A 27,159-nucleotide genomic window follows, 5' to 3' on the forward strand; every position below is an offset into this window, starting at 1 on the left:
TTATCACTTCATTGTAAGAGAATAAATTTCTCATCTATATGGACCTAAAATTCATGGTAGGTATACACATCAGTGAATGACATATACAGCAATTTTATAAGGATGCAGATGAACCCAACCAACCACCCACTTACCTTTGGTGCACGCACACAGCCTGTCTGTGCCAGAGCAGTAAATGACAGAAACAAATGTGTCCTGTTCCTCAGTGCCCTCCTTTTTGGGAGGTTCCACTTTGGCCAATATTTCAAAGTTTGAAAGATCTAATATTTTTACATATCCTCCCTGAGTGGTTATTACCAAGTGTCCAAGAGTAGAAATATCAGACTTCTTTTCTCTCTCGATGCCATTCTTTGAGGTTAATTGCATTTCCTCAATAGGTTCTTCACAGTCATCCTCTCGATTATCCAGTATATCTGGTGGAAGCAAAATGAGCGAGGTAATTGTGTCCTGGGGATCTTTGATATGTTGGATTTTTATCGGCTCCTCTTCCAGAGTCACTATCCGAGTGGCATAATTCATTTTATAAAGTATTAAATATCCACCACTAACATTCCTCTGCTCAGGCTGCATTATCAAAGGAGTCTGTACATCTGCTGGTGATTCGTGTTGGATTACACTAATATTTGCACCATTCACTACAGCAAGATTGGATTCCAGCTCACCTTTCCGTCTATTACATAGCGCAGAGTTTAATTTATTTAAATTATTCAAGGCCTCTACCTGATTTATTGCACTCAAGGATTCAACAGGGCATGTCCGCAGTCCTACCAACAAATGAATTCCATCAGCACAAGGAGTTATTGAGTCTATACAAAGATTCTCCTCCTCTGCAAACTTTGGCAGCCTCAAGCACTGAACCAAAGTCCCAGGCTTGGGAAACACAGAGTTCCACTTCTCAGAATCTGGAGAGGTAAGGTTGGCCGCTGCATCCGCAAACTGCTGAATGTAAGTCACAGGAGGATCCTGCAACAACAACTGCTCCTGACTATCCAGCTCCATTTCAATAATCTGCGGAACTGTAAAACCATCGTCATGCAAACTTTTACTCATTATATTGTTCATCTGTGAAAAGATTTTTCCTGCTTTTTCATCAGATTCCTTGATGCTATAAAGAAGCAAAATGGGTAAAGTCCTCCTCACCAGAGGAGAATTTAATTCTGAATTAGTGCAGGATTCATTGTCAGTTGATCCTTGTTCTGATATACTTTCACCCTGAGTTCTGCTTAAACCATCCAGTGACCTGTGAGAATTACTACTAATGGGTGAGGTAGCAGGAGACTTATACGTTAATAAACCTCCAGCCAATAAACATGGAAAGGGAATGTTGTGTTGTTCCTGGTGCTTTTCCTTTGTCTTTTCACTCTTAGAGTTTGTTAAGCAAGGATTTGCCCCAAGTTCTTCAAGATCCTTTACAGTATCTTCGAGCACATTTGCAACAATCTCCCACTGAAGTTTTTCTGGCTGCTGGAGAATGCTGAGTGCTGTTATATCAAGGCTCATCTCCATGGCTTCCTTCTGTGATGTATGCCCTTTGAAAAGAAAAAATATTCATTAGCAATGGCCTTTGAATGAAATCACAATCTCTAGTATGATGTTTTCATTTATTTTTGTTTTGACTCATCTGGTCCATGCATTATAATATATACCGTAAGTGGAAGAATTTATTTTAAAGAAAATTTAATCAATCTGGATAAACCCACCCAGAGAAAACATAAAGTTATCCAAGAGATTTAAAATCACTTCATTCCAATTTTAGTATATATGCTGCCAAAGTGAGCACTTAAAATAATTTTCAATTCAGAATATATTCACCTGACAATTTGTTAGCAAAACCTTTTTTAAAAAATTAGGATACTAAAAAGGTTAAAGAATAAAGACATCATTAATATCAAAATAATAGAAACCAAGCCAGAAAGAATACTATTTATGCATCTATCATTTAAGCACTTCGAATATCCATGAAACATTATTGTAATCTCAGTTCCTTTTCCTTCACAATTTAGAAAAAGTCATTAGCATCATCTCCTCTTGCCTACCTTACCGTGTTATCAGAGCATGAAATTTAATTTTAACCCAAGCTTACAAAAAAGAAAAATAACTAGAAAATTTCCCCAAATGTGTCACTTTAAAAATGAAACTCATCTTCTATATTGTATGCTAATTTTTAGTCACTTAAAGTCAACTACATAACATTACACCTTAATGACCTTCTGTTTATTGTGTACTCTTCAAGCCCTTGTACCCTTACAAATAGTACAAGAGTCATTTGAAACAGTCTCAAACGTGCCATCTCTGTCTACACTAAACCCTGTGATAGGTATCAGTAAACCCCTGAAGCAGGTACAATCTCGACACCAAACTGAAAGTTTCAACCAATCTGTTTTTTTCTGAATAGTATGAACCATTTTCACTTTCAGGCAACAACAATATCAGCAATAATAATGTAAAGACCATTCTAGGTAACTTGTGGAAGAACCAAAAAAAACCAAAACAAAAACACACACACACTAGAATTGGCTTTACAATTTAGGTAAGAATACAGAAGAATAAGTAACTCAAGATGATTGCATGAAAGACTGAAAGCTGCCCAAGTAAAGGAATCAGCAAGAGAGATTCATGGACCGCCAAACATTTAAGATATACTGAAAGTTCTGTTTATACCATTTTCGTTTTCTATTTCATTTACATTATCTTCAAAATGCTCACAGACAGCTTTATCTAGAATTTCCCATGTTCTGAGATTAATCTTTTTCACATAATATCATTATGATCATCTAAAACTAAAACCACTTCTAGCTAAGTAGAAGAAATGTTTGGTTATAAACTCAACAATTTAATTGTCCTAATGAAGCTGTGCGTTTATTTAACGGTTCGTTGGCTACTTTCACGCGCAGCCTGCACGCTGCCATGCAGTATTTACACATACTTACTCTACTAAGTGACTAATCTAGACTTGAAATGAAATGTAGACAGTGAGACTTTTATTTATATAAATCTTGAGGATGCTCAACTACTTTTAGAGTAAACTGAACCTTATTTAACTTTTTTAAGTTATGATAGGAAACTGCCAAGAAAAAGCTATTTTTATATGTGTGTGTACATATACACAAAATACATTAACCATCAATTACATGTATTAACACATATTAAAGATAATATTCAAAGTAAATGGAATGTGAGATGAGAGTGTTCCCTAGACAGAAAAATATAACAAGTGGCAGGCACTACTACCCTGCTTCTGCCTCATTATTTAACCAACCCCTGGGAAACAGCATCGGCCCTCTCTGCTGCTTCAGAAGGCTGCCAAAAGCACAATGACAACTGTCAAACACTGCAGTAGGAAAACCTGCTGCCTTATCTCAGAATCTATAAAGCCCACTATACCACAAAATAGAGTTTTAAACAATGTACCTACAGACATCCTTCAGTATAATATTCTTCAGAGTCACTGTGGGAAAGAAACCCTTCTCTATTCTGCTTGCTTAAGCAGTTCCAACCCACCGTTGTGCCAACCAAATTTCCTGAGGTTAGCAATTAGGTTTTATCCAGGCACTTTTCTAAAACGATCAAAACTCAATTTGAACCTTTCTTCAAACTCCTGACAAACATTCTTTCAACTCTTCACAAAAGCAATATATCCTTAATTCTGGTATGTGGCCCCCAAACCAAGCTTTTCTCTCTGGCATCTATCTAGATATACTTTCAGAAGTCATAACCGTCTTAACACCAGCTAAAAGTTCTTAGCCTCCACTCACATTTTTGAAATTATAAAACATGTTCTCTAATTCTTCAGACTCTATCATTGACTTTGATGATAATCATCTAAAGTCGGTAAATATAAGTTTTGAAATAGCACTTAAGACTTATTTTAGTTTACTCAAGAAGAGAACACATATTCCATTAATATCACAAATCCATGAAGTCACCAAAAAGTCTTTCAATGTAAGAGCTTATTCTAAGCTCTTATAATAGTCTAATTTTACACATAATTATATCAGTATAATTAGTTTATTTTACTGCAAATAAGCCACTTACAAATCTCAAAAGGAAGCAATTAACAAACTAGAAAATTTTTCTTTTCTTACCATTACCACCTTTTAGTACTGCATAAGGACAACACTCCCGGCCCTAAATGAGGTATCACAAAAGGAGTCAACAAGAATATGTGGTCATTTTTTAGATGCTGGAAAGTGAAGTAAACAGACTACAGTGTCTAGAGGAAGTGTAAAAGATGAAACAGGCACTGATGAAAAAGATAAAGGTAGAAAAAGTATAAGGACATAGACCAAAGACAGATATTATAATTTTAAAGATACCTACTGAGAGCCTTAGACCCAGAGAAAAGAACAAAGCTATAGCATATGAAGAAAAGGCTATAATTAGAATTAAAAAAAACTAAGAGTAGAAAAAAAGGAGCACTCAGTTCAAACACTTCAGTTTACAAAGGAAAAACGGAGGGCCAAAGAGGTAAAGTGACTTGACAACCAAAGAGATATTCTGTACAAAGAAAGAGATTAAGCTCCAACCAGCACTCGAGGTGACCGCTGACCGGTTTACTAGTATTTGTCAAATTAAAAACATGTTGTAGCGCCCCTTTTATGTTTCTGCAAAAAGGGCAACAAAGATGTAAAGGAACACGATCATCGTAAGACTAAATATCTTTAAATGAAATCTTTACTATTCTAAAGTTAATTATATATCTGTACATCAACCAGGGCATTTTCCTACTTTTCTGTTGATATTTTCATTTCTAAGAATTACCTCAAAAGATAACTAAAGGTCAGCCCAAAACCCGTCCAGTAGTGTTTGATGGCTTTAAAAAGGACTTCATGACAAATCAGAATTTAGAGAGCACTTCCTACTCTATACTAACTATAACTTTTGACAAATATACCACACAAAACCATACCTCTTCTACAGAGATTTAACAAGTTATTTATGTCCTTAATTCATGAGATTTGATATTAGAAAATAACCACAGTGTGATAATGGTCACTTTTCTAAAATACTGGCTACTTCCAGGAATTATGCTTCAGATATTTTTATCTTAATCCCCAAAACTCAAATTAACAGATATTAGTATAACTTTTACATACTAGGAAATGCTGTCAGACTATCATTTAATGAGATGATTTGAATTTTCATCCAGCAAAACTATTTTGAGATGCACTATTAGTCTTGCCTGTACTATAAGTACATTAAGACATAAAACATATTCTTTTGCTTTAAAACTTCACAAGATAATGAGTTAGGCAGCATTCAGTTGATGCCATAATATCTAGGATGCTATATTTAGAAATGTATTTTCTAGTCATCCATTTTATTTTGGGAGTAAGGAACCTCAATTTAAATGTTACTTGTATTGTGCCCTGGCTGGTGTGGCTCAGTGGATTGAGTGCCGGTCTGTGAACCAAAGGGTCACTGGTTTGATTCCCAGTCAGGGCACATGCCTGGGTTGCAGGCCAGGTGCCCAGTTGGGGGTGTGCAAGAGGCAACCACACACTGATGTTTCTCTCCCTCTCTTTCTCCTTCCCTTCCCCTCTCTCTAAAAATAAATAAATAAAATCTTTTAAAAATAAATAAATAAATGTAACTTGTATTGTCCTGGCTGGTATGATTCATTGGAATGAGCACCAGCCAGCCTGTGTGGGCCTGAGAACAAAAGGTTGCTGGTTCAAATCCCAGTAAGGGCATATGCCTGGGCAGTGGGCTCCGTCCCTAGTTGGGGGTGTGCAAGAGGAAACCGATGGATATATTTCTCGCACACACTGACGTTTCTCTGCCTTTCTCCCTCCCTTCCCCTCAATAAATAAATAAATAAATAAATAAATAAATAAAAATGTTACTTTTACTTAATAAAACACATTACACAAATAAATTGAACACATTCCAAAAGGCTTAGTGTTAACTTCCTGTCATCTGTAAATAAAATTTGCTAAAGCTGTCCCTTTACTTCCTTTGACTCACCTATGTACCATTTAGATTTTAAGTATGAAACACTACATACTACTAACTCAAGATCTCTTACATAAACAGATTTTCTAACATTTTTTACATACCTGTCACAGAATCTGATCTGGAATGCTCTTCACTGTCTGAGTCCTCCAGTAAATCATCACTTAAAAGACAAAGTAAAAAAATAATTTGATATATGATACAGAAAAAAAAAAAAGTACAATGTTACAACCATTGCTTTATATCTGGAATATAAGCATCATCAAAACTATTAAAACTAGCTTAACGGTGGCCGGACAGCTCAGTTGGTTAGAGCGTGGTCCCAGTACATTAAGGTACAGGTTCAATCCCCAGTCAGGGCACACAAAAATCAACCAATGAATACATAAATAAGAGGAACAACAATTCAATGTTTCTCTCTCTCTTTCTCAAATCAATAAATTAAAAAAAAAATTTAACTAGCTTAGATGATATATAAGTAGTCTGAAATCATGACTGATGAATAATACTGATCCTGAACCATGTTAAATGTAAATAAATGTCTGCCTGAAATAGGGTGTGGAAACCTCTAAGAATCTATAAAAGAATCTACAGGAATTTGAAGACTGTTAAGGTGTGACTAGGGATAGTTTGGCTAAATGAAAGGATAAAAGAGAGGCACCTAACAAAATCAAGGACAAGCCTCTAGGAGTAAAATTTTAATAATTATTCTACCATTATTAAATTTAAAAAGGGTACCCTAAAACAAAATAGAAGAGCTATATAAATACGTGAGTATACAGGTACTCAGACACACATTCCTTCTTTTTTGTTTTGTATTTGGCTTGTTTGTTGTGGAAGGGCTGTCAAGAACGCCTTGACAAGCAACAAAACTAGTACAACCCAGAAGTTAGGAGTTAAGACAAGACTCTTTTGCTCTGTACTCAGATGATCAAGAAATGCCAGACCGCTTCTTTGCATCCATCTTTATCCTCCCTCTCCATTGTTAACAGACAAGAAAAAAAGATACAATTACAGATCAGTCTAGAGTATTAGGCTGCATGCGTAATATAGTAAACAGCACTTCTACAGCAGTCTAAAATTCTGCTAACCCGAATTACAAAAACAAAAGATGTATTTTGCAAGATGGAAAGGTAATCCTCCCTTTTTGAAACAATGTATTGTAGTCACATCTGAAACACCCGGGCATTTATAGTGTTATTTTAAATATAATGTAAATTAGTAATCTCTCTTTAAAGAAGTCTGAAACTTTCAGAACTTACATAGATATTTTTGAGAAATTTTCTGTTTTAAATTTTTCAATTGGTAATAATTGCCTATAAACCAATTTTGTGCTATAATTGAAAACAAGAAAAAAATGAAAAAACTTTAAGTTGCTAATTACCCCCAAGCTGTCTGAACACAAAAAGGCTATTTCAGAGAAGTAATAGACACCTGGAAAAATAAATCCCAAGGGGAAATATTAATGAATTAAAATTAACCAGAATGAATTAGTCCCAATCAAGAAGACATAATAGGTTTCAAATACAGATGGGCCTTTACATTAAGAAAAATAACCACTTACCCAACTATACTGAGGTAATGGTTAAAGTAATATATAAAGGGAGGGAGAGAGGAAGAGAAAGAGAGCAAGAGAGAGAACATCAGTGTGAGAGAGAAACATGGATCGATTACCTGGTTACCTACCATATGTGCCCCGACTAGGGATCAAACCTACAACCTTTACAAATTCCCTGTCCAGAAATTGAACCCGCAACCTTTGGTGTACAGGAGGAATCACCAATCAACTGAACCACCAGGCCAGGACAAGTAGTAGTATAATTTAAAGAAGAAATTTGTGTACCTCAAAATGAAATTACAAAGAATATTGCAAAGGGTTGCCAAATAATCACCCTTAATTGACCCCCTCCAAAAAACACCTTTTTCGTAAGATCCTCAAAATACAACTGTTTTTAAATTGTATTTTATAACAGAAAACTTCTCATACTATTATGTAACAAAATCATGAGTAAAATCACTGAATGGTACATTAAAAGGGTGAATTTTATGATATGCAATTACACCTCAGTAAAACATTTAACTTCGCGAGAGTTAAAGAAAACACACACAGGAGGCAAGGCTGGTTGCACCAACACCAGTAAACAGGCATAGACCGGCGCATCCTTGGAATTAGAGAGCAAGACATCCAGCTTGCGAATGGGAATCTCTGTGCTGGGTATGACAGAAAAGCAATTTAAAAATGGGCGATGCTGAGAAGGGCAAGATTTTTATTCAGAAGTGTGCTCTGTGCCATGCTGTGGAAAAGGGAGGTAAGCACAAGACCAGGCCAAAGCTCCACAGTCTACTTGGGCTAAAGACTGGTAGGCCCATGGATTTTTCACACAGATGCTGACAAGAACAAAGACATAACCTGGGGAGAGGCTACACTGATGGGAGTATTTGAAGAATCTGAAGAAGTGAATTCCTGGAACAAAAATGATCTTCACTGGCATTAAGAAGATCTTATACAGAAAGAAGAGGCTTGATAGCTTATCTCAAAAAAGCTACTAAGGACTGATAGTTAGCCACTACCTCATATTATTACAAATGATTGCTGAATTTTTTATGTGTGCCATTTCTAAATTGATCTCACACACCAGAATTCAGATCATGAAGGGCTGACCGAACATTTTTGGGGGGCAGTCCTGATTTAAATAAGATGCGCTTGTGGTTAAATGACTATGATCAGCTTTTTGAACTTTGATGGTAATTTTGGTTAAACAAGGGCCATCACCATTTTTCCCTTCTAAAAATATGTTTGACTTAATCCATAATGTTCAACTTTTCAGAGATGGTGAATGCCATCTCAAAACCTGTAGGAGATTGGTTTTATATTTAGATTTATGTTAATAGGTTAACATAACCTTTATTAATAGGTTAAATACCGAGGAAATACATTCACTGTCGCTTAGACAATAAGACTCTTGTGTTTCCAATAGTGTTCATTAGGCTGAAGCCAGCACCAGTGTGGCTCAGTTGGGTGAAATGTCTTCCCCCAAAGTGAAGAGTCACCGGTTTGATTCCTGGTCAGGTCACCTGCCTGAGTTGCAGATTTGGTCACCAGTGGGGGCACATATGAGGAGCAACCAATCAATGTTTCTCTCACACAGATGTTTCTCTCCCTCTCTTTCTCACTGCCCCCTCCTTGCCCTCTGACTAATAAATAAATTAATAAAAATCTTTTTTTTTTTAAAAGGCTGAAGATAAGCTGGCAGTGTCCATTTTATCTTCATCCATTTATCTTTTATCCATTTTTGGTTCTAACTATGCCAATTTAATTAAAATTTCCTATATCAAAAGGGTTGCCTTTTACTTAATGAAAGACATTTTAGTGTTTTATGTATAACATCAAATAAAGAATATTTAACACTTAAAAAAAACTACACACAAATATGCATTAAAAATGCATATAAATGTTAATATAAATGTTATTATGTATACTACACATTTCTTCAAGTTATTTGTTATTTTCCAATTTTTCTACAATAAGCATGCATTACTTAAGTAACAGACACTAGATTTACAAAAAGCCTTTTACATGACACAAAACCTACAAAGTAATAAACGTAAAACATAAGACATGACTTAAGTTTAAATGTTTACTTAAGATTATGTTTTGAAAACTAAGCAAACTATAATTACAGGGGTACCCTAGTTTTCACATACCACTACTGTAAAGAAGTTCAAAGTTAACTCAGAAAATTTTGTCAATTTGAAAGACATAACATACAAATGAGACAAAATGTTAATTTATTAAAATTAAATGTGTTCCCAAATAAATATTCTTCCTTGAATGTATCAGAAGAAAGAAAAATGTTACTTTCTAAGTAGAGGTAGTCAAAAACAATTCCTACATCAAAATTACAACTAAATAGAGAACAAACAACATTCAGAACTGCCTGAAATTGAAGTGATTGCAAGTCCTACAACTAGAGAATTAAGTAAGAAGCCACATCATGACGGGTAGGAGGGGCAGAGATGTGAAACGGGCTGGTCCCACACCCACGTGTGGCAGACAGAATTTGAGAGGGAAATCACACTACAGAGGTCCCCTACAGAGGTCTGAAGAGCGAGGGGTCCAGAGCGAGGGACCTGTACCAGGCCCCCCAACCCAGGATTCCAGTGCCAGGAATAGAACTCCCCATAACTTCTGTCTGTAAAAACAAGCAGTGATTGAGGCTGAAGGAGACAAAGGCTTCTGGAGTCCTAGGCAGTCTCTCTGAACTCCAGCACTGGGGCAGCAGCTTAAAAGGTTACCAGAGCCAGACATGGAGGAAATGAATTGTCTGGCATGAAGGCAGGAGCTGGGAGAAGCAGCTTTCACCCAGACTGAAGTGCTGGCAGAGGTCACTGTTCCTTTGATGAACACTCTGCCCCACAGAGCCAGCTGCCAGGTGCCATATCTGAGACTCCATCAACCTAGCTCACTGTTTGCCCAGGCTTAGTGATCCCCTAAGCCCACGCTCCACCCAACTTTGAAATGTAAGGAAGCAAAGAACACCCAATCAGAACAACAAGAAGAAAACGGATTCCAAAAAAATTGAGGATTGTGTAAGGAGCCTCTGGGACAACTTCAAGCATACTGACATTTATATCATGGGGGTGCCAGATGGAGGAGAGAGCAAGCAAAAAATTGAAACCTATTTGAAAAAATAATTCCAAGAAACTTCCCTAACCTGGTGAAGGAAACAGACATAGAAATACAGGAAGCACAGAATCCCAAACAAAATTAACTCTGAGGCCCACACCAAGTTCATAATTAAAATTCCGAAGGTTAAAGACAAAGAGAGAATCTTAAAAGCGTCAAGAGAAAAGCAGTTAGTTACCTACAAGGGAGCTCCCGTAAGACTGTCAGCTGATTTCTCAACAGAAACTTCACAGGCCAGAAGGGATTGGCAAGAAATATTCAAAGTGATAAAAGAAAGAACCTACAACCAAGATTACTCTTACCCAGCAAAGGTTATCATTTAGAATCAAAGGACAGATAAAGAGATTCCAAGACAAAAAAAAAAATCTAAAGTTTTTCATCACCACCAAAAAAGAAGAAATTTTCTTTAAGAGGAAAAAGAAAAAAATAATCAAAAATATAAAAAATACATGGCAATTAATACATATCTATCAATAATTACTTTAAAAGCAAATGCACTAAATAATCCAATTAAAAGACAGAGTGTGGTTGAATGGATAATAAAATAAGAGCCTTACATATGCCTTCTATAAAAGACTCCCTTTACATCGAAAGACACACAGACTCAAAGTAAAGGAATGGAAAAAGATTTTTCATGAAAATGGAAACAATAAAATAAAGATGGGATAGCAACACTTACAGAAGATGAAACAGACTTTAAACCAAAGGCAACAAGAAGGGAAAACAAAAAGACCCAGCAATTCTAGTTCCAGGTATTTATCCACAGAAATCCAAAACACTAAATTGAAACAACAAATCTATCCGTATGTTCACTGAATCATTACTTACAATAAGCATGACATGGAGGTAATCGAAGTGTTCATCAACAGATTAATGGCTAAAGAACCGGTGCATATATAAAATGGAATGTGACTCAGCCATAAAAAAATAAAATCTTGTCATGTGCAACAACATGGATAAGACCTAGAAGGTACTGTGCTGAGTCGAGTAAAAGAAAAAGAAAATGCCATATGATTTCACTTACATACAGAATCTAAAAAACAAACAAAAAAGCATAAGAGAAAGAGACTCAAGGATACAAAGGACATTTTAATGATTGCCAGATTGAGGGTTGTGGAGGAAGGAGGAAAAGGTTAAGGGACTAAGGAGTATAAATTGGTAGTTACAGAACAGTCGGGGATGTAAAGTACAGCATAGGGAATAAAGACAATAATACTGTAATAGCTATGTATGTTGTTGATGGGTACTAGATCTATGAGGTGAGCACTTTATAAATTATATAAATGTCTAATCACTGGGTTTTACACCTGAAACTGATATAATATTGTACATCAACCATAATTTAAAAATAAAAATTTATTTAAAATAAGTAAAATTATTTCATTATAGAAGAAAAATGGGGGAGGTGGTAACTGGTAATACTTAAGACAAGTGGAGTGAGTTGTGCAACCCTTCACTCTGCCTACTTGAGAATACGACAGGTGCTGCCCTGTAATCCTAGTCCAGTTCACAGTCAAAACTGCAGTTTCTTGGGAAACAAGTGAGTGAAATGGGATTATATTTTGACTGTCCTGCCCCCAAACAAATCAAATAATGCTACAGACAGCAGGAAAATGTCAGAAAAGCTAAATAAAAGAGAATCCAGAATAGAAACTTTAACAAAATGGTTCTTCAGCAATAATTACCATGCCTCAACTCTTTGCTGGCTACTGATAAATTGTTTTATATAATCAGGTAATCCTCTATAGCCACAAATTATGTGCCTGTCAGTCATGAGTATGTCTATACTTTGAAGTGCTAATGAAAAAACGGGATACTAAAACCATTTGGTTCAACAGTTCTATGAAAAGATTTAGTAGAAGATGGAAATTATAAGTCTAATCCAAGGATTTCATTATTTAGACTATTTTCCAATGCAGCAATTATGTCCAACTGACATAGATGAAGACAGAAAATACAGTACTTTTTACAGACTATGGTATTTCTGAAATTTCTTCTCAAGAACCACACAGCTATTTCCTATTTCCAACCAAACATTTATTCTCTATTCTTTTGACCTAATAATTTCTTCTTCTTCTTTAATTATAATTAAAAGAATATACAAATTAGAAAAAGAAAAGACTTGACTTCTATAAATACCATTAAAACAAATTCACATACCTATCTCCTTCCAATTTTGGTATATCTGAGCAACTGGAGGAGTCTTCCAGCCATGCCAAAGTTGGTCTCCTGGATTCAACTGCTGAGCTTGGTTCTCCCGACAGAATAAGCTGTTGGACAATTGCTGGATCATATGCGTTAATTTCAAACTTTAGGTGCACCTAAATTAATGGAAAGCCTAAGTTTACAACTGACTTTTTCCTCAATCGCTAATCAATCTGTTACTTCGAAATTAAAATATACCTTCATAAGTTTGGAAACATCCCATATGCAGATCTTTCCTCGTTTTGTGGCAGCAGCGAGAAAATGAGGGCAGCTCCCAGAACCAAAGCAAGATATCCTGTCAGTGCCGTCTGCACAAGGAAACTGCGCGGGGCTCGTTGCGAGGGTGACTGACAGCGGCACGTTCTGGGTGTGCTCGCCTTTCACAAACGGGCAGTTTGGGGAATGTCTCTCATGTTCAGACCTTTACACAGATTAAGAGAAAATTTAATGAACAACAAAAAGCAGGTAAGTTTGTACATTAGAACATCGGGATCGTCTTTTCTTTTTTAAAAAACAAGTATTTCTTATTAAAAAGACTCAAATATCAAATCACTCATGTTATCAAGATCACTCTAACATATTCAACTAGTACTTTATAATAGCAGCTGTTATTCACGTTAATTGATTGCTAATATGGTTTCAGATGAAACTGGAGAACAAATGCTGTGGTATAATTTATGCTGTATTCACATGCTGATAAAAGTGTTTAAAGTCCAGATATTTCCTCATATGGTTCCTACAACTTTAAATAACTACTTGGTTTCAATTTAAAATTCTCCATGAATGTGCAGTCTGGTGACAATAGTTAATTCTGTACTGTATATTTAAAATTTGCCAAAGATACATTTCACCACACACAAATAAGATATTGTAACTATGCAGAGGTGATGGATATGCTAATAAGCTTGACTGTTTATCATTTCACAATGTGCATATATATCAATATATCAAGCTGTACACCTTAAATATAAAGCTTTCTTTAAAATTAATTATAGATACATAGATGGAGTGGCCACAACTGCAAACGATATATAGTAAAAACTCAATAAATGCCATTTGTATCACAAAAAACTTTTCAGTAAAATCTGAAAACAAACAGATCTATAAAATATGGATTAAATGACTTATAAACACAGAAATATACCAATACATTCACTATAGGGCTCAGACAATATCCAAACAAAACTTCTTCCCAAAAAGACTTCAATAATATTCATAATGTATATTATTTATCTCAAATGCTTATTTACTAAAAAGAAATGTTAGTTTATTAGAAAACACTAACATGCTTAATAAAAATAAAATATTAGGACCTCAGATCAAGACTGCTATAATGACTTTAAGATTTTCTCAAATATTGAAAGCAGGGTCAACTTAAACACTTAAAAAGTATCTGTCCAACTTTATGAATACTTTCTTTCTGGGTTTTTTTTTTTTAAACTTTCCCTATCTGTAATTCAAGGCATTACCTGTAATGCCAGGACACTGCTACCAAAATTGGAACCCCTTTTTTCAAAGCTATTTTACATTTCCATGGCAAAGAAAGGGAAACTAACAAAATATACTACTTCTGAGGATGCACATATTTCTTTCTACATTGCATATACAATTTATCTATATCCATATATAAATTTAGACGATTTGCAATATGCAGATGTCTTACAAAATGCTTTTTACATGGCACCTCCAAGCACATATTTCAACTGGACTCCTTCCCAGCTAAATCCTTGGGTATTTTCCCCTTCCCTTCTTTCTCTTACCCAAGTTTGAACTTTTTAATTAAAATGTTATTTACACAAAAACACATGACTACATAAAGCTAAAGACTCACTTCAATTATAACATCCAAACCTAGTAATCTATTTTAACAGGTAACCATTATTAAGAATTTAAGTGGTATACTTCTAAAGTATTTTATAAATTTACAAACATGTACATATTAAAAGTACAGGTTTTTTATTTTAAATAAATAGTATCCTTGTATGAATCATTCTATAATAGCTTTCTTGATATAACATGTCTAAAAGATACTGATGGTGATTAATAGAGAGGTAACTGTTCATTCTTCTTCATTGTTGGAACGTAGTCAATTATATGCACAAATCACATTTTATTTGGCTGTTCCCTCCTGACAGGCACTTAAGAAGCTTTGGGTTTTCAGTGCAGTGACCACCCATTTTATGCTTCCTCTTGTGCAACAGCAACTGATTCCCCAGGGTAAATAAGTAAAAGCGGAATCGCTAGGTAACAGGGTATGACCATTTTTTTTAAAACTTCAATCTTCCTCCAAAGTAGCTCTATCAACTCTCATCATTAAAATATGAGAACCCCTTTTTCCCCTTCTAAGTGCCCATTCTTTTCCCCCTTACAGATTCAAGTGATACCAATTCTCCGCTCCCCAGACCCCATTAATTCTGTTCCCTCCTATCCCCAAGTCCTCAGAGACTCTACCAACTGCTGGAGTTTGAGGAATGCTGAATCCTAGCACAAAAAGGTAGAATTCTTGATTCCCTGACCATGTCAAGAAAAGATGGATTTTGAAGTGCCTACATTGAAAATTTGAATCAACTTCCCATAGAAAAATATTTAGGAATAAAGTTACATTATCACAGTCAATATCATAGTATAATTTTTCAGGTATGTGTTAAATAACTTTTTTGAGGATCAGTCTGAGAAACTAAAAACTACATATTAAATTGGTATGGTTTCTAAGAGAAAAGACTGAGCTCCAAACAGAACCCTATCCTAAGCTAGAAAGTCCTCATAATCAACTTCTCAGTCTGCAGAGAGATGCAACTTCTATTTTTCAGACAACATTTCCCATTGCAACCTGGAATCCATTGGTACACCTCAGGAGGCTTTCCCAAGTTCACCCCATTCACATCAACTGATTAACATTCAAGGACCTCAAACTAATTTCAGTACAAAGTAGGTGATGTATTTTAAAACCAATTCCTGGCTCCACCATTTACTATCCATATGCCCCTTCAGCAAATTTTACTTTATTTTAAAATGGGATAATAATTCCTATCTGATTGACTCTAAGGATTAAACTAGAGAATATTCTCACTTACCTTCAATAAAACAAAGATGATTATATTATCTACTTCACAGCACAGGGCTAATGTGAGTATTAAATGATGTATGTAAGTGTATCATTTATATATAAATATATATATTAAGTGCTTAAAATATATATATATTAAGTTAAAAATATATAAAGTGCTTAGGACTGTATCTGGTAAATAGATTGTACAAATACAGGGTAGGGCAAAAATCAGTTTATAGTTGTGAGTATACAAAACAGTTTATTCTTGTATCATTATTTATTATTTATTGTATTATTTTCCATACTGACAACTGTAAACCTACTTTCACCATGTCCTGTACATGCTATTATTATTATTATTTCTATTAATAGGGCCTCAAAGTAATTATTTGTAAAAATGAGGTTTCAATACATTATTCTCTAATATTTAACCAAGTTGTAAACTTTCATGCACTAGAATAAAAATTACCATAGACTCCCTAAAATTACTCCAAAATTTAAAATGTAAATTATAAAACCCTCCTCTGTGGCTCCCCCACTGACAGCCTGCCCTCAACAGAGCGCTGTTAAACAGCTGAATCTAATCATGCTCTTTTCATTTATTTTATCACAGCCTCCTAGATTTCAGGGTCTGATTCCATTCTTTGGCGTTTCCAGTACAGATTTTAGGAAGTGAACGATCTCGGAGACCCTGCATGCCAAGGGATGTGACAGAGCAGAGACAGTGCTGCTTCATCCTCTTGGGACAAAGACCAAAATATTGATGGCAGAAAAGCATGAATATTATCGTATCTGAATCAGGTAAGTAAAATTTAAAAGCACGTTTATAGGATTAACTCAGCCTGTTATGTCCAGAAAAATCAAGACTCACCAAGGTTCATCAGTAGGTTCCCAACAAACGAGACACACACTGCAGGTGAAACACATGGCTCTATCGTCTCCAGATGAAGCAGGCTGCAAATTTATGAAGACGACAGACAAGGCCAATCAATATTAAAATAGCTTTGTCGCTCTTCTAAAAAAGTTAACAAATTTAGGTAAAATTCTATTCTGCAAAAACACTATAAGGTTGGACAATACACTGAGTCCCCAAATGTTTACAAACTTGCCTCTTTATTTGAATAATTGTTTCACCAGAAAATGACCACTAAATCAAACATGGAAACACACACTCAATCTCTGATCTTCTGTTTATATTACTAAAGCATCTGAAATAGTTAAGCATAGAATAATAACTTAACAGGTTTATTATTACAAACTGAATCCCATACAACCACACAAGGGCCAGTAAAAAAGAAATGCAAACTAGTGAATCTAATTCATGTAAGATTCTTCAAGACACATGGAAGAACATGCTACATATATATAAAATAACATGACCAAACCTGAATAGAAACATACCTCTAAAAACCAGTATTATTATTTTTGATCATCTACTAACTAGCACTTACTATGACTCCAGGTATAAACTTATTATTCATTTTAGAAGATAAAAAAAAATCAGCCCCTAGCACACATACAAGATTCTGGACAACGTATGATGTGATCTCTTTTCAAAGACGCGATACAGTGAATAGTAATACAACAGGATAAATATCAAGTCATCACTTCACACAGACTGTTTTAGGAAATGACACCAAAAAGAAGATAAATTGTTAGGAAAAATGGTCCAATTTAATCCTTAATTGAAGAAAATAATTCCAGTAATTCTATTCAAACAACTCTAATTGAAAAACCTGGAAAACTTTGAATAAAATATTCAAGTATCTAAAATATTCTGATTTAATTTTAGTTAACATATTCAGAAACACTTCAAGATAACTAAGGAATAATCACTCTAGATTCTTTTTTTTTCATTTCTTTTTTTAATATTTATTTATTTATTTATTTATTTATATCCAGTTACAATTGTCTGCATTTTCTCCCCATCCATCCACCCCTCACTCTAGATTCTTCATAACAGTAACTTCAATGTATTTCAAAGTTCTAAATTTTAAAATTAAATAAGCAAGCTTTATGTAAAACTGACACGTAAGTATTAGATAGGTAATTTAATCTAGGGTAAAACAGTGGTAAGCCTGTCTACTATACTCACTTGAAGTTCCTTTTAATTAGTAATTATGCCTATCTGGACAAATTTTTCTTGACTTTCCTCTACTTAGTTTGGTGAAACTCTCCGTAACATCCCACTCTCCTGTCTTCCGTCACACTAACCCTTACCATGTAAACCCGCCTCTTTTCCTACAACTATGACTATTTTCCTTGACTAATTATTCCTCTTTTTGCATGATGTCTTCATCAGTTCTTTAATACATTATGTATTCAGGTTGTATTTTACTACCCCCAATGCCGCAACTTTAGTTATCTAGATATGGATAATTTGCAACCCAAATAAAATTAGAATTTCAGTAGTAACTATGTGTTGCTTTTACTGAATTGCCCCTAAATAACTATTACTATGTTATGAATACAGAAATCAAAAACTGAAAATAAACACACATCCAAAGAGAAGACTTTTTAAAAAGCGTACCTAAATAATACTGCCTATTTCTGTAAAAAAAAAATAGTTGTGAAGCAGTAACTCAGTTGTCCGTTACCTTTAACAATTTCTTTCCTTTTCATACACAATACATGACATAGAAAACAGTATTATGATCAAAAATATAAGAACAAAAAACACTCGGATAAGGTATACACAGAAGCACACAGATAGGGTATGTAAAATACATTGTTGAAAAAGGGGTGGGGTTTTTTTTGGTGAATAAAATGGTGTTTTTTTGATAATCTTTTTTACCTGATGATAAAATCCAGCTTGAGCCATGGGATCGGGTTGTGCCCATCGATAACCTACATGAGGCCATGATGTAAATGTCTCCCGTCTATTAGCTTCACTATACATTAATGACCTAAAAGTAGACATACTTTATGTAATCAAAGTTAGGCATCAAATGACAGTGACACTCCTATTCACACTGAAGAAAATATTCCACTATATTATCAAGAAAAACTGGAAATGGTCTAATGACCATGTACAAATTTATATTTTAAACTAAAAACGATCACTTTAAGAAATTTCTCGCCCTGGCTGGTGTGGCTCAGTGGACTGACTACCAGCCTGCGAACCAGAGGGTCACCAGTTCGGTTCCCAGTCAGGGCACATGCCTAGGTCGCAGGCTGGGTCCCCAGTGGGGTGCATGCGGGAGGCAACCACACATTGGTGTTTCTCTCCCTCTCTTTCTCCCTCCCTTCCCCTCTCTCTAGAAATAAATAAATAAAATCTTTAAAAAAAAAAAGGAAAGAAAGAAATTTCTCTTAAACAGGGTAGGGAAAAAGAAATCTGACTGATGGCCACAAATGATAAACAATTTCAGGGGTTCATTAAATTAACTGATGTTACATAATTACCAAACAGAGAACAGAAAATCTAGAAATGTAGAGGTAGAGAGCCGTATACTTTCATCACGTGCCAAGTTTTGTATTGTAGGTGGATAAAACTACAACCAAACAGTGGTTTTACCCCAACCATATTGAGAAAGTGTTTTCTGATTTTATATGTTTAAGTGGAAGGCAGTCTTTTGTTCTTTCTCCAGAGAAATCCTTTTACAGGAAAGGTTGTACTCTCCACAAAACTATCAAAAAAGTAATCTTCATTATGTTTTCATAGTAAAATACATGAGCTCACTGAGTGTGAACCTGTAACAGAGAGCATTAGAGTATTTTTTTAAAAGATCATACCAAAATTAGAAAAAGTCCAACTGGCTTCAAGCAAGAAAAAACTGTTAAGCAAAATTTATTCTTCCTAACTCAAACGTGTAATAGAAAGGGGAAAAAAAAAGAGAAAGTGGTAAAGGTCATCACAATGAGACCAGAAAAATATTTTTTCTTTAAATTCTTACTTCAATCAGTAGCTGATTTCCTATGATATTGCTAGTGATCTTAGGTTTAACTCACAGTTGTTTTCTGGTTTGAAAAAAACAATGCTGTTAGGTTAGAAGAGCCGTATCCCTTAAAGGCCATAGATGACTTTAAGACCCGGGTTAGCCTTAGAAAAACATCCCCTTAGTTCCATAACCAAACAGAATTGCAATACCATCCAAATGAACCTAATTCAAACCTCCAACAGGCCTAAGTTCACTGAGGTCCTCATAAGATTCTTAGATTCATTTTAATGAAATAAATACCACAGACAATATAAAAATTAGTATTTTGAGACATTTTAACACCTCTAGAAACACTGAATATCCTATCCAATCAATGCATTTCCTAAAATAAAATATTACAGATTTATTTAGAATCCCTGCTACTGTTTGCAATAAAAATAGCTCTGAGGGGCTGTTTTATAATCTCAAGATAAGAATAGCTCTCAGACAAGAAACATTTATTCTAAGTACACATTTCTCCCTCTCCAGACATATTCTAAAGAATATTTTAAGGAAAGCCATAGCACATACCACCTGATAGTTATTCAGATTAAAAATGAGTTTCTACACTTTAACCAAAGACAGATAGCAATATTACTATATAATATAAAAATTCTTTGCAAATTTTAATACAACTCATAGAAGTTATTTATATAATAAAACCACTTTTAAAAAGGCAACTGATTGCCCTGGCTGGTGTGGCTCAGTGGGTTGAGTTCCCAGTCAGGGCATGTGCCTGGGTTGCGGGCTGAGTCCCCGGTGGGTGTATGGGAGAGGCAACCACACATTGATGTTTCTCTCCCTTTCTCTCTCTCTCCTTTCCTCTCTCTCTAAAAATAAGTAAAAAAAAAATCTTTTTATAAAAAGGCATCTGATTAAGCAAAGTCTCAGTTTACATAAACCAAAAAAAATTACACACTTCAATAAGAGCCATACATAAGATAAAAGAAGTTTTTTTAAAAGTTAATTTATTCACTAGTGCCCCTGCTAACACCAGCATGTACCATTTATAAATGTACTTTAGAAAAGCATAGGAAGCTACAATTCACGTCAATGAAAATGTAAAAACAAAACGTTAATGTGAAGGAAAATATGAAAAAACTTTTCAACTTAATATTTCAGTATAGCAGTTTTGAATTTCACTGCTTTTGGTAAGAATCTGATAAATGTTATTTCAAGTGACAAATCATTTCCAATTTTAAATGAATGCACTACTCGTCTTTTAATTAGTCTTACGCAAAGCAGAACCTCAATAAATCTCTATTAAAAAACATGGCTGAGGCATGATTTTTACATGTTTTAAATCCAGGGCAGGCAGCCTAAAAATCTTAATTCAAAATTGTCCTTATTAGTTTTTTTAATCCTTTTATTTTAAGTAGAAAATAATTTGTGGTTCTTATACTTAGATTCTGGTATGGTTTTTTAATTTATCCAAATTTGTCTCAAAGGTCACAAAATTTCTCCCTGGCTGGTAGCTCGGTTGGTTAGCAGGGTGTCCTGATGCACCAAGGCTGAGGGTTAGATCCCTGGTCAGAGCACACACAAGAATCAAGCAAAGAATGCATAAGTAAGTGGAGCAACAAATCCAATGGTTCTTTCTATCTCTCTCTCTCTACCTCTCTCAAATCAATAAAAAAAATTGCAAAACATCACAAAATTTCAATGAGAAAAATAATTTTTATATAGTGAATGATTACAGTATTTTTAAGTTGACTATTTAATAAGCAAGTAAGAAGCTAAATTTTCAAAATACAGTTTTATGATCCTTTTAAATACATTCCAAGCACCAAAACAAGAAATAATTCAAGTGGCAGTTTACTTCACTCCAGTATTTTAATAGAAATGACAATCTGAATGGTTTTCATCAATGTTCTGAAAAAAAATTTTAATCATCTAATTTATAGTTTTTAATTAATTCAAAAACTCATCAATTCAACTCGGTGTCCTATCCCTTTATAAGCAATGAAGTTATACCTGTCCACAGAACGGCCTGGCCCCACTCCAAGTTCTGGACGTGCACTAGGTAAGAGGTAAGACAACCTGTCCATCACTGAGGACGCCACAGGTAAGGCAGCAACATTTTGATTTATTTTCTTGAGTTCATTCACAATGGCACTGGCAATGGACTTTAACACATGATGAGGAAGATGAAATGTAACTGTGGCCCACTGAAAAAAAATGAAGAGTATAAGCAAAAGAAAATGTACTCAACAATTTTAAGCAAAACCGTAATATATACATCATAAAATAAAGAACTACTTATCAGTCCCAAGTCAGTTTACTCAATTAATCCATCAGTTAAAGCAGAAACTTGCAATCATATAAACAATGAAATCACAACTAATTACCCTGAAAAAGATAGTTTAGAACCACAGGGTGGCACACCTTCTCACATATCCCATCCACAACCAAGGAAAACTAAAATTACCTGCAATTTTTCATATTCTTCCAGCACATATACAATGCTAAACACATACGAGGCACTCAAATATCTCCATTCATAAGAACACAGTTGTACAATTTATCACGTCTGAGGTAGATGAGAAGTTACTTTGGCTGAGCACATTCATGTGTATTTATTGCTGTGGTCAACAAAATTCATCCGAAGTACTAACTAAAAGGCACAGGTCTTGTGGTCACACAGACTTGGATTCCAAGCCTATCTTCCCCATCAGCTACAGTATGCACATCAAATTAACTTCAGTTTCCTGCTCGTGTGAACGAAATTGGGAAAACAAATACCTATTCACATAATGTTCTTATGAGAGCTTACGCGAGGACTGGTACAGTGTTTAACAGGTAGGCATTCGATAAATGTTAACCACAATTATTTAATATTAAAATAATTACTTAAAGAGACTGCAAAAATGATCAAGTATTATTCTCCTAGAAATCTAAAAAGTAGTCATCTTCCTATTCTATCTCTGTCTAGGACACTCTAGGCAGTCTACTTAAATTATACTTACCAACAACATGTAACCAGAAAAACTTATGTCCAGAAATATGACTTGAATTGCTAAACAACAACAAAAAACAGAGAATGAAAGCCTCCTACTTTGTTTCTACACCTAACCTGTCCATATGTCCAGAGCTTCTTGGCTGAAAGAGAGGCTGAATCCCCTTGAGAAAGAACCTACAACAATGCCTCAACTGTGCACTATAAATCACGTCCAAGCCTTCACCAAAGGCACCTGCGGGCGCTCCCTACAGTCACTGTGCGCTGGGGGTTAGAAAACACTGTGAGAGAGAAACATCAATTGGTTGCCTCATGTATGTGCCCTGACCAGGTATCGAACCAGGCACCTCTTGGTTTGCAGGATGACGCCCAACCCACTGAGCTACACGAGCCAGGGCGAAAGTAGGTGGATCTCAAAGGATGAATGTGGATTGTAAACCACCAGATGATGACTTGAATTGCAGCTGCTGGTCCAGATGGGGTATCATTATACAAGCAGATCAAAATCCCTTGATATCTGGTAGGTAATTACATTTCTGTCAAATACTTTTTTTCCCTCTACTAGTTTTAAAGGACCATCTAAAAATAGTGTCATAACAATATATCTTGGTAGTCTTACCCTAGGACTAAATCTCACACTCTTTACCATAATCCAGTCTATAGAAATCCTGATCAACCTAACATCGTGCAGATCACAACAGTCTACCACATTGATAACATCACACTAATTGGTCCAGATAAGGAGAAAGTAGCAAAGAATTCAAATGCCTTAGTAAGATGCATACAAGCCAGAGAGAATCAATTACCCCAGAAAAGCTCAGAGTCCTGCAATCTCTTTCTGCAGGCCCAATGGCCTGGACTTGTCAGGATATTTCCTCCGAGGTGCAAGACAAGCTGCTACAACTTGTAAAAGCAAATACTGAAAAAGAGGTGCAATGCTTCGTGGGCCTAACTGGATTTTGGATCCAATATTCATCATATTTGAGTGATGCTCTAACTTAATTATCAAGTAATACATAAGGCACAGAACCAGAAGTTCTGCTGCAAGTCCAGGCTACACCATAAAGTTCTACCATTTATAGTTTTTGAGCGTATCCAATGACACTAGAAGTATCTGCGGCATGTAGAGATGCGGTAAGGCAAAGGGCCGCAACCTTTTGGCAGGGGGACAGGAGACAAAGCTCAGGCGCAGAGGAGGGGTGGGGAGGTTGGAAGGTGGGGCTCAGGCGACCTTCACTTGTTCCCTACAACTTACCTACTGCTGTAGACCGGGTTGGGGGGACGGGGAGACAGAGGCATAGCTTCCCTTAGGGGCTGGGGACCCCTGCTATAAGGAGTCCCTGGCAATCTGACCTGGGTCAATCACATGGCAGAAGAGTAGGGAAAAGCCATGCCCTCTCCCATAAACAACGGCTCTCCTATCAAGAAACAGTTCTGGCTTCTTAGTAGTCCCTAACAGAAACTGATACCCACCCACTGGACAAATGTCTATGCAATCAGTGCTATCCATCAGGAAGGAGGCGTTATCTGACACACCAAACTCTAATGTTAGGCACGAGAGAACAAGTATCCTCTGAGTGGTTTGGAAGAGATCAGTCTGGAGAAAGCCCAAAAGGCAAGTTTTAGACAAGCTGAATGAGTGAGTAACTCAGACTCAACCAACACCCACTCTGTCACAATGCCTCCCCCTCACCCCACAGTGAACTCCTTACAATGGAAGAAAACTGGGGAAGAAACCCTGAGCTCGGACTCACAGGTGGCTCTGCATGTTATGCTGACACCCCCCCCTCCAAGTGGATGGCAGCAGCATCACAGCCCCAATCAGGACAGTGGTGAAGGCAAACCTTCTCAGTAGGCAGAACTTCAACCAGTGTGTATGGCTGTTCTTGTTCTCTGGATTGAGAGTTAATCAGGAGTAAAGATCCTCAGTGATTAAGGAACAATAAACAATGTTTTGACCAGATGGTCAGGCAGTTGGGAAGATGAGGATTAGAAGGCTGTTAACAAGTAAAAGGTAAAGGTCTATGGCTAGACCTATCAAAAGAAACACAGAGTGTGAAAATACTTGTTAAATACATGAATCCTCATGAAAAGGCAACCATTCAGAGGCAATGGACAAATATGCACTAATATCAACGTCAGTCACCCTCTCTCCATAGCCACTCAGTGTTTACTCAATGGACCTGCACACAAAATGCCATTGAAGAAGAGATGGGGAGGGGAGTACAGGCCCAACAAGAGGGACGACCCCTCGCCAAGACTAACCACACTACTGCTGTTGCTAGTTGCCTAATCTGCAGACACCGAAGCTAAACAAGCAGCATGACACCTCCAGTGGGAACTGCCAGCTACCTGACTGCAAATTGATTATGTCGGGTTCCTTCCGATGAGGACTGGACAGTAATTTGTCTTCACTCTAATAGAAATATGTTCTGAATATTACCTGTTCTGCCCATGTTTCTGCCGTATTACATCACTGCCTGTAGACTAGTAGAATGGCTATACAATAGCATTGTTTTCCTCACAACTCTTTGCATCTGACCAAGAAAGTACTTTAAAGGAAAAAAAAAAACCGCAACAATAGTCTCGTGCCCGTAAGATGGTCTGGTCTAACAGTGGTATCCAGAAGAAGCTGGCCTGACAAAACAGTCTAATGCCCTACAATTGAGAGAGATGTCTGAAAGGCTGAAGTTCTACCTTACAGGATTATGCTTTGAATCAACCAAAAATGCACCATACCGTTTGTCCCAAGCAGGGTCAGTATTATACTTAATAACCCATTCACAAGCTCTGTTTTAAGCTTTGTGCTCTGGAGGTCTTATGTCCCATGGGAAGAAGGTTCCACCAGGGTACAACAACAGTTCCACTGAGTTACGTGTTGACACTGCTACCCAGTAGGAAGCAAAAAAAAAAAAGAAAAAAAAAAAGGGTTATTATTCTGGTTGGTATGATTAAAACTGACAAACAAGGGAAATTAGATTGATGCTAAATAACAGGTGCAATGAGCACTTAATGAGAACCCAGGAGATTCTCTCGGGTGCCTCCGAGTCCTTCCATGTCCAACAGTAGAAGTGAATGCATGATCACAACTTAAACTCAGCACCAGTGAAGACCTGGGTCACTTCACCATGTAAAGACACCTGCCCAGCTGAGATGCTGACTCAAGATAAAGGGAGTATGTAATAGGTAGTATAATAAGGAGGTTATAAATGTCAAGTATGTTCTCTTCATTATAAAATTGAGGGGTAGAGCAGCTATGTATATTTTCTTCCCTTATTACACAAATGATGGATGGATGGATAAATGGATAGATGGATGGAGATTTAGACAGATACACACACAGATATAGACATATATCTAGCGTTATTTTTTTTTTAATGTAAGAATTCTTAGTTATAGTTAATTTAGTATTTAGGTAGCAGAGTTCTGTTACCTTAACAGTTGAGATTGTAACTAACTTTTAGGAGTAGTTAATTTTTTCTAGGGATGGATAAAATACCTGTTGGAAGTTTGTTTCTCTCCCTTCTGGCTATGCGGAGACAGATTCTTCATTTGAGAAGAGAAACTGTGTCTCTTGTTAAGTAAAAAGCATAGTATTTTTGTGGTATGAAAGCTCAAAAACATATTTATAGTGTGTATGGAGATGCTGAGAAGGCAAAGGGGTGGACTGTGCCCATTATTAAGCTCTGTCTCTTAGCTCCAAACCTACCCATTAATTCTCTGCTCTGTCATGTTCGGGCTGGGACTCTACAAACTACATTTCTTCTTTGCCAACCAGCTTCCGGGTTGGTGGGTTCTGACAAATGGAACACAGGATGGAAATTGGAAAGCGTGGTAAGGGGAGAAAACCTCGCTCTTTGCTATGACTAGTCATTGCTGTCAGCATTGTTTCAACAAAAGACCTGGTAGCAGCAGTTGATTCTTCCAGCATATTTTTGTTTTCTTTTCTTAGAATCCCCAAGACTTAGTCTCATAGTGCTCCCTCGGAGATACAACATCAGCTAACCAGCACCTCTCTTCAGAGATATGAGGCTCAGTTCCACAGGCTCTAAGCTCCTCGTGTACCAGAGCCACAGGACTCTTCCTCTACGTTTGTAGGGTCTGACCCAAGCTCCTGCTCCTCCAGACCTAGGGAAGAGCTGCTTCCTGTAGCTGCCATCTGCGTGTCTCCTCAATGTCCTTTTCACTTTTTCAGTTCTCAAACACCTGTTAAATCAACTCCTTAAAATAAACTCTGTTGGAACACATAGTATGGTTTCTTTTTCACTAAATAAAATGTCCTTTTGTAATCTATAGAATAAAATCCAATATAAGCACCAGAAAAATACAGGTAATCTATGAGGATTTATATAAAAGGATATTAAAGATAAATTCTTAAGTGAAAAAA

The 27,159-nt window shown here is 36.1% G+C and overlaps 1 protein-coding gene and 1 pseudogene across 10 annotated transcripts in view; one reads left to right on the forward strand and one right to left on the reverse strand.

The window, feature by feature from the left end:
- The window catches only part of BIRC6 (baculoviral IAP repeat containing 6), a 199,338-nt gene that overhangs the window by 144,314 nt on the left and 27,865 nt on the right, over positions 1-27,159 (reverse strand). For all 10 annotated transcript variants that reach the window (XR_008426870.2, XM_053924549.1, XM_053924547.1 and 7 more), the window contains exons 4-10: positions 21,791-21,984; positions 18,691-18,802; positions 16,768-16,850; positions 13,046-13,268; positions 12,803-12,963; positions 6,060-6,118; positions 135-1,529 (exon numbers count right to left, since the gene is read on the reverse strand). Coding sequence is in view for 9 of the 10 variants with exons in the window: in XM_053924549.1 (XP_053780524.1) it covers positions 135-1,529; positions 6,060-6,118; positions 12,803-12,963; positions 13,046-13,268; positions 16,768-16,850; positions 18,691-18,802; positions 21,791-21,984 (2,227 nt within the window). In the remaining variant the exon portion in view is untranslated. The remainder of the gene's footprint in view (positions 1-134; positions 1,530-6,059; positions 6,119-12,802; positions 12,964-13,045; positions 13,269-16,767; positions 16,851-18,690; positions 18,803-21,790; positions 21,985-27,159) is intronic.
- LOC112297821 (cytochrome c-like) lies at positions 8,195-9,571 on the forward strand (annotated as a pseudogene).

This window comes from Desmodus rotundus, chromosome 5 (assembly GCF_022682495.2).
Source record: "Desmodus rotundus isolate HL8 chromosome 5, HLdesRot8A.1, whole genome shotgun sequence".
In the NCBI taxonomy this organism is placed as follows: domain Eukaryota; kingdom Metazoa; phylum Chordata; class Mammalia; order Chiroptera; family Phyllostomidae; genus Desmodus; species Desmodus rotundus.